The sequence below is a fragment of the Pimephales promelas genome, chromosome 3 (genome assembly GCF_988280905.1).
Source record: "Pimephales promelas chromosome 3, fPimPro1.hap1.1, whole genome shotgun sequence".
Lineage (NCBI taxonomy): Eukaryota > Metazoa > Chordata > Actinopteri > Cypriniformes > Leuciscidae > Pimephales > Pimephales promelas.
This window is the reverse complement of record NC_142771.1, coordinates 14,382,344-14,395,526: the sequence shown is the minus strand read 5'-3', so window position 1 is coordinate 14,395,526 and position 13,183 is coordinate 14,382,344. Positions and strand designations below refer to the sequence as shown.

The 13,183-nt window shown below is 38.5% G+C and overlaps 1 protein-coding gene across 2 annotated transcripts in view; it reads right to left on the bottom strand.

The window, feature by feature from the left end:
* Window positions 1-12,808, bottom strand: part of ttyh2l (tweety homolog 2, like) — a 45,031-nt gene extending 32,223 nt beyond the window's left edge. The window contains exons 1-2 of one of the 2 annotated variants that reach the window (XM_039685613.2): window positions 12,526-12,808; window positions 6,433-6,605 (exon numbers count right to left, since the gene is read on the bottom strand). In XM_039685613.2, coding sequence (XP_039541547.2) covers window positions 6,433-6,605; window positions 12,526-12,657 — 305 coding nt within the window. In that variant the 5' untranslated portion in view covers window positions 12,658-12,808. The remainder of the gene's footprint in view (window positions 1-6,432; window positions 6,606-12,525) is intronic. The other variant, XM_039685614.2, reaches the window with a different exon arrangement.
* Window positions 12,809-13,183: the final 375 nt, after the last annotated feature.

Below are 13,183 nucleotides of genomic sequence, written 5' to 3'. Positions count from 1 at the left end.
GAACCTGCTTATATCAGCTGCAGAAAAGGAATCAAGAGGGCCAACAATGGAGTCCGGCATCCAACAACCTCCGATAAGAGGCTTTATGGATGACCTTACCATAACAACTTCAACCCATGTGCAAGCAAGATGGATCCTGAAGGCACTTGATGATGTGGTAACCTGGGCTAGGATGAAGTTTAAACCAAGGAAATCAAGAAGTATGGTGATCAGAAGCGGGAAAGTGACCAGCAAGTTCCAGTTGCGAGTACAGGGGGAGATGATCCCATCAATTGAGGAAAACCCAATTAAGTGTCTAGGGAAATGGTACGATGCGTCCTTGACCGACAGATGCAACGTTTCTAGGACAGAAAAACAGGCAGATGAATGGCTGAGCAAGATCGAGAGGTCAGGTCTGCAAGGGAAGTTCAAGACCTGGCTCTTCCAACACGGTCTGTTACCACGACTCATGTGGCTACTGACACTTTATGAAGTACCTATGACAGCAGTGGAAGGAGTCGAGAGGCGAGTGAATAAACATCTTCGCAAGTGGCTCGGAATCCCACCAAGCTTTACGTCAGTTGGGCTATATACCAGGTCTGGTCAGGTACAGCTACCCCTATCATCAGTGGTGGAAGAGTTCAAGGTGGCAAAGTGCCGGGTTGCGATGATGTACCAAGACTCCGCTGATGAAAAAGTCAGAAAAGCAGGCGTGACTACGAGATCAGGACGCAAATGGGCGGCTGACACATCAGTGGCGCAAGCGGTAAGCGCATTGAAGCTGAAGGACATCATCGGGAACCCATGCATAGGGAGGCAAGGACTCGGGTCTGCCCACTTCCAGCAGTGGGGCAAAGCAGACCCAAGGCAAAGGAGGGACATGATCCAAGCCGAGGTCCGACACCTGGAGGAAGAAAGGCGCATGTCCAAGGCTGGACTGACTGGAGCCCTTTCGCATCTCTTTCTTGCTGCGCTCTGTGTACGACACCCTTCCATCACCAACAAACCTCCACAGGTGGGGAATGAGGGACGACCCACTGTGTAGGCTATGCGGAGAGAGGGGAACAATGGCGCACATACTGGCAGGATGCAAAACAGCCCTTAGCCAAGGAAGATACAGGTGGCGCCATGACAAGGTTCTCTGTGAACTGGCTGACATCCTGGAGCGGGAGAGGCAGAAAAAGCGCCAGTCCAGTGCAAGGCCAGTATCAGCCATTCAGTTCATCAGAGAAGGGGAGAAACCACCAGCCCCCAAGAGGAGGGAAAAGAGCCTCTTGCAAGTAGCACAGTCCTGGGAGATGAGGGTGGACCTGGCAAGGAAACTAGTCTTCCCCCAGGTTGTGCAGACATCACTAAGGCCGGACATGGTCTTATGGTCCGAGGAGGGTAGGAAGATAATCTTGATCGAACTGACGGTCCCTTGGGAAGACGGGTGCGAGGAGGCCTATGAGCGGAAAGCCACTAAATATCAGGACCTCGTTGAGCAGTGCAGGGCCAAAGGGTGGCAGACCTGGCTATTCCCGGTGGAGGTCGGGTGCAGGGGCTTCCCTGCGCAGTCGGTGTGGAAGACACTCACAGCTCTGGGTATAGTAGGAAGGGAGAGAAAGGCAGCTGTCCGTAGGTTGGGTGAGGCAGCAGAGAGAGCGTCTTGCTGGCTCTGGAATAGAAGGGAGGAGTTGAGCTGGGGGCCAGGAGAAGGTGGGCAGTGACTGGCCACCACTGCCGACCCGCCAACTGGAGGGTGTTGTGGTTCAGGGTCGAAACACCCGGTGAAGGTTGGATGCTACCTGATGACATCTTCTCCTGGCCGCAAGCTACAGTCATGCACTACAGTCAGTGACTGAGTAGATAGCATCTGTAAAGATGTATCCAATAGTATTAAAGCATAATCTTTGTTAATGTTAGTTAATACAATTCTTCGTCATTCATGGTAGTTTACTTTACAGAGCATTAATGTTAACAGATAAAACTTTTGATTTTAATCATATATTTGTAAATGTAAATTAACATCAACTAAGAAGATCAATAAATGCTGTAGAAGTATTCTTTATGTTAACTGATGACCTTATTGTAAAGTGTTACTGCAAACTCTTATATGTAGTATGGAAAGATCTGCATAGATATCCTTCAAATCTTCTCTTTTGCATCCAACAGATACAAATAAATAACAGCGAGGACTGATATCACAGCTAGAGACGGGCGATCCTCCTCTAAGCCATCCATTGCTTCAGTAAACACTTACATGCTCCCGCTGAGCATTGATAGAGCGCTGAAAGGATAAAGTGCCATTTAAACGCCTAATATGTCCAAACGTTCAAATGAGAGACACACAATCTCTATAATCTGCAGCGTCAAATACTGTTCAGAAGCTGGATCAGAATCAGAGGGTCAGTTTCCTGAATCTTCACCCATCAGCCATCTCTGCAGGGCTTTAATGGGGTCAGCGCTGTCATTAGACCAAAGGGCACGGCTAACTGAAAAGAACGCTCGTTTATGATTAGCAAAAATTGAGATAAACTGAAAAACTGTGGAGTATGGGGTGAAAAGGGCTAATGTTTTTCTGTAAATGTGAAGGAAAAGTGGCTAAAGGAGAGACTTGGCTTCTGATATACACATGACAATGGTTTTATACCTACATCCAAGTGTTTTAGAAGGAACAGAACCACTGAAAATTAAAACTATCCCTGTTCTGTTTAAAAATGGTAATATAATGGAATTAAAGAGCGCCTTAGAGCTGATGGGTTAATCCAATAAAGATGACCACGGGCCACCCGACAACAACATAAATGAAATAAACAGCCACATTATTGAGTTAAGGTCTTAGTATAACAGTGTCGAAGCTTAAAGGGATACTTCACCTCTGGAAAGGTGAATGTGTATTTGAAATGGGTCATTTATGTAGACGAAATGTGAAATTAGTTTTGAATTTGAAGATTTCTAGACTGAGAAAAGCCAGAAAATGTATTTTTGGCTTATGTGGATGAAAGACAACAACTCCCAGAATGCACTTGCTTCACTGCCCTAGGAGGCCACGCCTATCGGTAACAGCGCAGTAGTTCAACAACGAGTCTAGGCTAGTCTAGTGAGTCTCCGTGATGGGTCTGTCCGAAAATGTCTTGGATTCGGCTTTTGCGCTCTACAGTCACCATTCATTATGTTTACTGTGGCGAGCGGGGCGAGGCTGAGGGCCGCGGGAGAACGGCGCGAGGCTGCTGGCGTTACCGATGAGTGACACCTGTGAGACGCAACGGTCTCGAATTTCTCACGAAGGAGCAGGAATTTTCTTAGCATTGTTAAAACGCACATCAACCGATCACTTGTTTAGTGTTCATCTAAACACTACATTCAGATTCACCAGTCGGAATTAATTATGAGTTAGATTGAAACAAAAGGTGTGCATGTAAACAATGAATGGCGACTACAGAAAGCAAAAGCTGAATCCCAGACATTGACGGCCGGACATGTCCAGGAAAAAGAGAATGGTAATCCCATAGAAATTCATAATAACGGCTAGATGTCTCGTCCGCGCAGCTGGCCAATGGAGGTCGACGTCCGCACCTGGCGGCCATCTTGTCACAGACAGCTCGCTCACTCGTAACATTGTGTTTTAATGGTGCATGTACTTTTCAAATAACCATAACTTAATTTTCTACAGATTTTCAAACAGTTTGGTTTGTTGTAGACGTCAGAGATGTAGTTATGACACTGGATACTTATGAATAATACGTTTATAAATAAATAATCATCCAGAATTATAGACTTGTTAATAATGTTTGTAAGAAACCAAACCGGTTGTAAATCTGTCAAGATTTCAACGAGATAAGAGTATTTGTGTTCGTGCTGATCACTCATCTTACATCAGCTTGCCTGTGACAAGATGGCCGCCGGTGATGACGATAGAGACTCCACCCTAAGACATCTAGCCTTTATTATGGATATCTATGGTAACCCCTATTACTCAGCTTTCTCCACAGAACAAGAGCCTGCTAGCTTGGCTTCCAAAAAAAGATGGCTGACACTATGTGTACATTCTGTGAATGAGATACCACCCTCTATGGGTGGGTTGAAAACTAGTGGGACAGTCAATACTACTGACTGTAGTCTTTAGTCTCTGGCCCAAAAAATCCTCCGATGATGCAAAATGACGATTTTTGCGTCATCAGAAGATTTTTTCCAGACAAAAAATATATAAATCTCTCATCTCAGGGGGATATGAGGGTGGAAAGCATGCTAATTTGAAAATACTAATACAAAGCTTGATGCTAATCCCTGTATCTTGTATTTCTTAAAGTATCCCCTTTAAGGAATATCTCACCCAAAAATGAAATTCACCTTTGGAAGCCATATACAAGAAGTTTGGTCTGAAGAACAAACACAAAATCAGGTTATTCACAATAGTAACAGGTTATGTCAGACTTTATGCTAAGCAGATCACGCAGCAGCACTTAACATGACATTGGCCATGTGTCTAGATCTGGAATGTTAACTCAATCAAGACCCAAACTTTCATGACTGTCACAAGTTTAAAACGAACACTCTGCCAATTCAATTCAGAGCTTAATCAAAAGCATTTGTTCTCTTTTATTGGCATAATGTGAACGCAAACAGTGTTAGCAGTGTGCTAACTGTCCAATTCTCTAGAGGTCTGAGCCTCAGGGAAGATTCATTTAGGTTCTCTTGAGGGTAGGAACTAAGCTTTAGGATATCATTCATGCACATATCCAACATATCCTACCAGAGACGAATCTCACTTGCTGGATCTTGAAACTGTTCCATTTCTCATTGTTAACGTGATCTCTAACAGTCTTTGTGCATACGAGATCCTGATGTGTTTTCACGCGTGTTCATTCTAATGACAAGCACAGGACATCATGAATCATGTGACTTGTGTGTTCTGGTTAGCAAAGAATGAATTTACTGACATATCCGGCTCAAAGAGAGCAGAGGTGAAGGAGGATTAATTCGCACAAAATTAGAATTGAGTTTCCATCTTAATTCCTAGCATTCGGAGATGAATGCAGTGGTTCATGCTCTGATTTGCTCTCGTATGGGAGAACAAGGAACACTTCGAGGTCACAGCACACAAGCTTAAATACTAAAAATATCTCTTCCACAGCTAACATCTCACCCATGAACCTGGCTGTCGCATAACAAATCCAATCCAAATGCACCGTAATCTATAGTGAAATACTGCTGATGTTCTAAATGAAATGCCTTAAACGCAAACCTCAAGTCTTAATCGACCTGGGACGTCATTCACAAACCTCCCCCTCATTCATTTTTGTAGCCCTCAATCAGGTCATGGGGTCTATAAGACCCCAATCGACTTTTAATTAATAAAAAAAAGGTTCCCTTCATCTCAGTGGAATAAGATTTTGTGACTTTCATCCATTATCTGTCTATACACACACAAAAAAACTGGGCTTGATTCGGTTGTTCTGAAGGTATGTAAAAAAAAAAGTTTACACTTCTGGTCTTCGGGGTCAATATGACCCCACATTGAAATGAATGGGAAATGTAAAAAAACAAAAAACTAAATATATTTTCTTCATGTGTCAAAAAAAACCAAAAAAACAAACAAAATTGGCATAAATCTGATTTTTTTTTACACAGAAATGAAGGCCTAGTACTAGAGCATAAATGCAATGTATCATAAAAAAAATAATACGATGTAGTTGAGGAATTGTGTGGTATATGGATACAAAAGTACGTTATATCTCCAAAAACACAGCATTAATGAATAGATGAGAAGTAAACAAAAAAATGATATATTATTTGTATGATTAAAAATGTATATTTTTTGTAAAATTACTCAATCAATTGTTGGGGTCGTATAGACCCCGAAGCCCAGAAATGTAAACAGGAAACGAAGACCATTTGAAGGTTAAAATTAGACATTAACCTTCTTAGTACTCCTCAAACCATTCATTTTAAACAATATAACAAGGAAAAAATACAATTACGGTAGAAATGAATGTCTGTTTTTTAATAATTAATTATTAAAGTAAATTCATAATAATTTTTGGAAATAAAGAAAAAAAACTGTATATTATCGTATATTTATATATGATAAATAGTGTATTTATTAAAAAAATAAATTCCCATGATGGTACAGAATTTCCAGCAGCCCATTTTTTAGGACTATTAGATAAATAAAGTTCCAAAGAGAAGCATTTATTTGAAATACAAATATTTTGCAACGTTAAAAACATCTTTACTGTCACTTTTAATCAATTTAATGCATCCTTGCTGAACATAAGCATAATGTCTTTTTTTAATCTTAATGACCCCAATATTTTTGAAAAAATGTCCATTTTTACATAAAAAATGTAAAAAATGATAATAAAATAAAATAGCTACGTCATCGACTCTAAAGTGCTGATGTATAAAATGACGACGAATTCAGAAATACACATGCTCCTGTCGGTTGCAAAACAAAGTGAATTCTCTTACCATATGACCAGGCCGGTGATAACAGCGGCCCATGTGACACAGCAGGTGTCAGGCCTTTTGACTTCCTCATCCTCTTCCCTTCGACAGCAGCACAGGCAGGTCAGATACGCAGACAGAACCAGCAGACTCAAGCCCAGACCCAGCGCAGACACACAGGCCAGCAAGACGAGAGACTGCAAACATGGGCCAGATGGTCAGATCAAACAGACATATTACAAACATAATATATGTGTGTGTAGTGTGTATAATTAATTTGTATATATAAATACACACACATGCATGTTTAAGAAATATTTGCTTGTATATACTTTATATATATTTACACATAATTAATACTATATATAAATATAAATATTTTTCTTTAAATATACACATACATGTGTGGGTATTTATATATACAAATTAATTATACATCCTACACACACATATATTATGTAAACACAAACTTTTATTTTGGATGCGATTAATCGTTGCCCATATACGTTATTTGTGATGGTGTGATGAAAGAGCTGTTTTTTAAACCGTCTATGTGTAGAAAATTGAAAAACAAAGTTGTTTGCATCTCTAAGATAATGTATATTGACGTTGTGTATGGAATGGTTTGAGGCTGTGGGTGGATAAATCATATAATGGTTGTTAGAGGAAGTGCTTGAGCCCTCACGCGCATCGCCATGGCAACCCACATGGACTGAGGCTAAACAAAAACCTTCAGTCTTTGAGAGTCCAACATCATGTGATGAAAGTAAAGCACGTCAGCTCTGGAGTCTTGTGATCCAAGAAGACCAGAAGGACAGCCGGATATTAGATATAGATATATTAGATATTATTAGGTTAAGAAAACACTGAAAGGGGCTACTGCTCATTTAAATGCAAAATATATTTAAAAAAAATTATAAACTTTTTCAACTTTAAAGTCGCGTCAAGGGATGAAAAAATGTGGTTACCCCAGAGTGCAAAACTCAATTTCACATTAGATAATCACAACATGCTCTTCGGAAATTCCTAGCAAAATTACTAAAATCACTAAAGGCTGGTGTGAAATTATTTTTAATGGTACATTTAAACCACCAGAACTTGGGAATTTTGGTCAAAACCAAAGTGTAGAGTTAGAATAGCTCTGTTACAATCATACAATGTGAAAAGTAAGTTACTAATGTCGAATTTTAGTATGGATCACTGTTTATGAAAATCATATCTATCGCATGAATATCAGCTATTTGCGAGCTGTTCAAGTCAATTGCATGAAATGCATGAATGTCAACATGTACATATTTACATGTTACTCTCTGTATGGGATAGGCTATTTTAGGTCAAATCTATAATGTTAAATGCTTATGTATATTCTTTGTTTTTTTAAAGCAGATTCAAATGTTTGGATGGAACACATTTTCCCTCATGTTTTATAAAAATTGAATATGCTTTATCTAATCAATAGAATAGTGGCAACAGATTACAAGCAAAAATAGTAATTAAATTTAACAAATTAGAATTGAGTAATAATTAATCAAATTATTTCTTAAAAGTTGAATGAATGAAAAATGAGTAAAGTTTACACCCAAAAAAAAATTAACAAAAATATCTCACTAACAGACAGACGTCAAAGATTAATTAAGAACTATTTATTTTTACATTGCCAACATTGAAGACACCTGATGTTAACAAGCAAAATCACTGAAGGAGAAACCCGTCATTTTAAAACAAACCTAAAACAAACACTGATCATCATAATGGTGACTTAAATTTATGTTGTTGTTTTTTTGGTTGTTGTTGTAAGTTTTATTCATTTTAAATTGTTAACTTTTAAGGAATTAATTTGATTAACTATTACTCAATTCTAATTTGTTACATTTAATTAATAATATTGCTTGTAATCTGTTGCCACAATTTTTTTGAATAGATACAATTTTTGCAGTGTACTCCTATACGCCTAAATAACTCATCTCATTTTTATTTCTCCCAAGAAATTTCAGTAACATCTAAGACAAAGTTGATAGTTAAATGCAAATATGAGACCTCTATTATGTCTCCAAAGCTATAAAATAATAACTAATGCACTGTAAAAATGAAAATGCTTTATCTAATCAATAAAATTGTGGCAACAGATTACATATTATTTATTAAATTGAACAAATTAGAATTGAGTAATAGTTAATCAAATTAATATTCGAATTAACTCTAATTTGTACAATTTAATTAATAATATTGCTTGTAATATGTTGCCACAATTTTATTGATTAGATAAAGCATATTATTTTTTTCAGTGTGCAACAAACAGTCCCCTGGACATACATTTTCACAATTTTCAAACAACTTTAATTACCAATAAACTCTTTAACCTGCTACTGACTTGCTAACCTCCTACCAGAGTATGTTTGCGAACTCAACACCGGTGATGGTCATTATTACTAATAATAAAATCGTATATTTGTCTCATACTTCCTTCCTTCAGAGGAAGTTTAAAAGAAGAACATCACTTTAAACCAAACTTCCTGCCAGTGCTAAAAAAAACTAATTTACTGAGAAAAGCTGGACGTCTATTCAGAGGGCCAAGCAATAAAGGAAATACACATTTCACGTTCATATGCTTACTTCAAAAAAAATATTGTTGCATCATTCAGCTACCATAAAAACTATAATGACACTACCAACGTACATGTCCAGTAAACCACTGGATATATTCAACATGGAACGTTAAAATGTGTAATAAAAAACTTAAACCACATTAAATAAGATGCGAATTTCACATCGCAACGTCAAGATTGATAACACACATTTATTAACGCGAGTATTGAAAATACGTTCAGAAGGACAAGGATTGTTTTCCATTTAACCGAGAACGAGAACGAGGGAGGAAATAAACTCTTGTTGCTGATTCATTGATTTTCTCATGTTACCCAGAAAATGTGACCTTGAACAAGGAACGTAATATCTCTTATGATAAAACCCCCAGCAGAAGTATCGACTGAATCGATGAGGGAAATGTTCCTCTGGAGACTATATTCTGCTAAAGAACAAATCCCAGCGTAAGGGAACCAGAGACTAATGGAGATCTGACACACCACCAGACACTGTTTACACCAGATATTGCACATCTATAGAGTTCAGTGAGAGACATTTATAGTTATCACACATTTTTGGTCCCAGCCCAGGATGCTGAAGGTATACAAACTATATTCCATTACTGGAATGTGAAATTCTTGTTTTAGCAGTTTGGATTCTGCTAACAAACAGATGCAGAAAGCTACAAGCCACAGACGTCAGAAGCTGTTTGAGTTCAACGCAACTGAGCAGAGAGAAACTACTACAGAATTACATTTCACACTAATCATCCTGCATGTTTCACTACAGCACCTGCAAGAACAGGCCACTGCCACGGCTGCTTAACTCAGACCGTGGCTCAGTGCCGGCGCTATGGGGGGGGGCATTAGGGGGCAATGCCCCCCCAAATGTATTTTGTGCCCCCCCCAAATTGAATTATGATATAATTTACAAAATAATATCAGTTTAATTTAATTCACATTTCAGTGAGAAATAGTACAAATATATGTCTACAAACGGCTCATTAGCTGAAAATACAATAAAGCCAACATAAAAACCAGTGTGACGCTGTGAGGAAACCCCCCTGCCACCCCCCCAATCACGCACGTTAATACTTGAATGAAATGATTTTCAGTTGGCGCGACCGCGCGAGCTTCCTGCATTCAAAACAAAGCAAACAGATGAAAACTCTCCAAAAATGGAAATTAGAAAATGGTTCAATACCACAGTTTCTCCTTACACATCGATTACCCCATACAGCAAGACAACGACAGCCCGGCTTTGGTATTCGGTGCTTCTACCGTGCAGTGTTGTAGTCGAGACCGAGACCAAAGACAGTCGAGTCCGAGTCGTAAGTGTAGCTATTTATCTAACTGGCATGTACTGAAATGTTCACTATGTGTTGTCACGTGATGAAACTAATAGTTTAGTTGGCCTAGTTTTTGCGCTGCCCATTGTCCTGAAATGTCACTCACTCCCGCCGTGGAGAAACAGGTGTTTAAGCCTATATTTTCTTGTAAATGGAAATTGTAGAATAATATCTGTGTATGTTGTGGGTGTTTTTTATTTGTTAAAGGTGTTAAAGGTTTTATTTGATAAAGGTAACTACATGATGCTTTTTTAAGGCTACGAATATAAATGCTTATGTTAGAACATAGCAGAATAAAGATGAGTAACTTAGCTTTTTTTTTTCTCACTTCCGCCATTGAGATAGCATATAAACGGCTATTCTGTCAGTGAGAGACTGTGTACATGTTCGTTACGTTAGCTTTGCTATTATAAAGCTGTGGTCAGAGTCGGTCTTGCAATTTTTTTTTGAACAGGCCTATTTAACCCTTGATCAAATTTCTTAAGAGTCGCTCGTCTTGCAACAATGTGTAATGTTTTATGTGTTTATTGTGTGGGTTGCATTACTTCATGTTAATAGCTAACAGAAAAGGCAGTAGCAATAATAAATATAGGATATCTAATATCGGAAAAAAGTCCCCATACCTACCTAGTGCCCACCCATTGAAAATAAATGCCCCCCTGCTAAAAGCGGTCTGAAGCCGGCTCTGCCGTGGCTAGTTGTCACACAATACCGTTAATATTTCTATGGGTACGTTTTATTTTTTTAAATCAGTTTCTGTAGGAACATGTCTTAAAGGCTTGGCCTAGAAAAATAAGAAACGTGGGACGTGTGACAACAATTTCAGAAGATAAGAAATCCTGTAAATAGCCATTTACAACATATTGTGGGTCACCATGTCAAAATTGATAATCCTCATTTTTTTTAATGGTATATCTCACTATTTAATGGTATAATGGTGTGTTCATATGCTATGGTAATTATGGAAAATACCAAAAGCCGACGTGGAAAATGCACCCCCTCATGTGGTATTTTCCACTGGGCAACTTGTAGAATATTGTGATGCACGAGTTGCCGAGATGAAATAACCTTTGACCTTTTCAAAATGGCGGAGAGCAACGCGAGAGTCATGAATGTACTATTAATGATCTAGAAAATATACATATTACTTACCGTTTGAGTTTTGATAAATCATTTTCTTGCAGTAGCACATAACTTAAGCAATCTAAAATAGTTTTAGCTGAATAACAGGTCTGTGTTTCCATCGTTTTACCACATTACGACAACAAAAGCACTTGAACGCAACACACTGGTACAGTAAATACCAGTTCACAAGTGGAAAATATAATATTTTCCATAGCACGTGAACGCTCCTTAACTTCCCATCCCTCTGTCAGTGACATCTCTTCTCTGATGATGTGTTTACTGGCATGAGGGTGGGATCAACATGTCACTCACATGAGATCCACCAATAACAAACCTCAACCATCCAATCAGTTCACCATGAACAAAATCAAGTCCCAAAATCAGGACAAAATCAAGTTTTTTTCTAGTTTAAGATGCTGTTTCACTCGGATATAAGAGGGAGGAAAAGACTAAAATTACATTTCATGTTGACTTTATAAAAGTGATTTAATTGGTTTTCAGATAAATGCAAACAGCAAATAAATTATTAAACTGATGAAACCACAAAGACTGAAGTTATATATATATATATATATATATATATTAATTTTAATACATACATACATACATATATGTGTGTGTGTGTGTGTGTGTATTAAAAATTGTTTAGCCAAATGCCAATGATTAAGAGTCAACAACAAAAAGTATGTTTTCAGGACAAATGTGTTTTTCATTCATATCAGGTTGGGGTTGCCTACATTTGAAAGAATTTTAGTTAATACATTTATTAATTATAATATTTTTTGGCCAAAACAATGGTTTGGTATTTTGAACGTTATTTTATTTATTTATTTTTAGTATAGAATATCCTACAGTATTTTGTTATAGCCTTGTAAAGTTAGACTATAATTAGTTTAGTAACCATTATAGATATATAACTATTATAACTATTAAACTGAAACAGTTATTCTAGACTGCACATGTGTGTCAGTCGTTTACAACACAAGGAAAAAAAGGAAAAAGATAATGTTTACTTAGATTCCACCCCTCCATAAGCTAAAAATACATTCAACTCCTCTCACCTGCTGATAAGTGGCGTCCTCCGGTTTAAAAGTATTATCAACCGCCTGGAAATTAAAATTGAGATGCGGGAAATTGTGCAGCCAGTAGGTCCACCATGGAGCAATGTAGTCCTGCCGCGATGGAGAGGCCATCCCGGGCGAGAAACTCAAGCACACCGCAGATCTCTGGAGCGCTCCTGTGTGATCCTCACTGTTCACTCTATTAAAACACCAAACACTACGAAGATCCGCCACCCGAAGACGGAACGCAATGACAACACAGGGAAACACCGCACAAAAGTATTTCCCCTAGGTCTTTTCGCTTAAAAGGATGCATAACACAAGAGTAGAGTGTGTGGTTGCATGCAGAGTGACCAGCTGTGACCCCTTTAGAGCTCCCTGACACTGACACTGACTGACTCCACGCGTCTCTCCTGCGACTGCGCACCGCACGCGCGCAGGGAGCGAGCGTCGACGGCACTGATCGCTCCAGACAAATCGCAAACTCATAGATAAACAGCAACTGCAAAATGTGCAAGTAAAATACATGGAAGGTCATTTCCTCCACATAAGAAAAAAACAAACAAACATAATTCAATCATAATTATGACAAAAAGGTAAATAAAGGTTGATATAAAAAGTCATAATGAAGTTTCACAGAAAGGGTTTAGATTTGAGC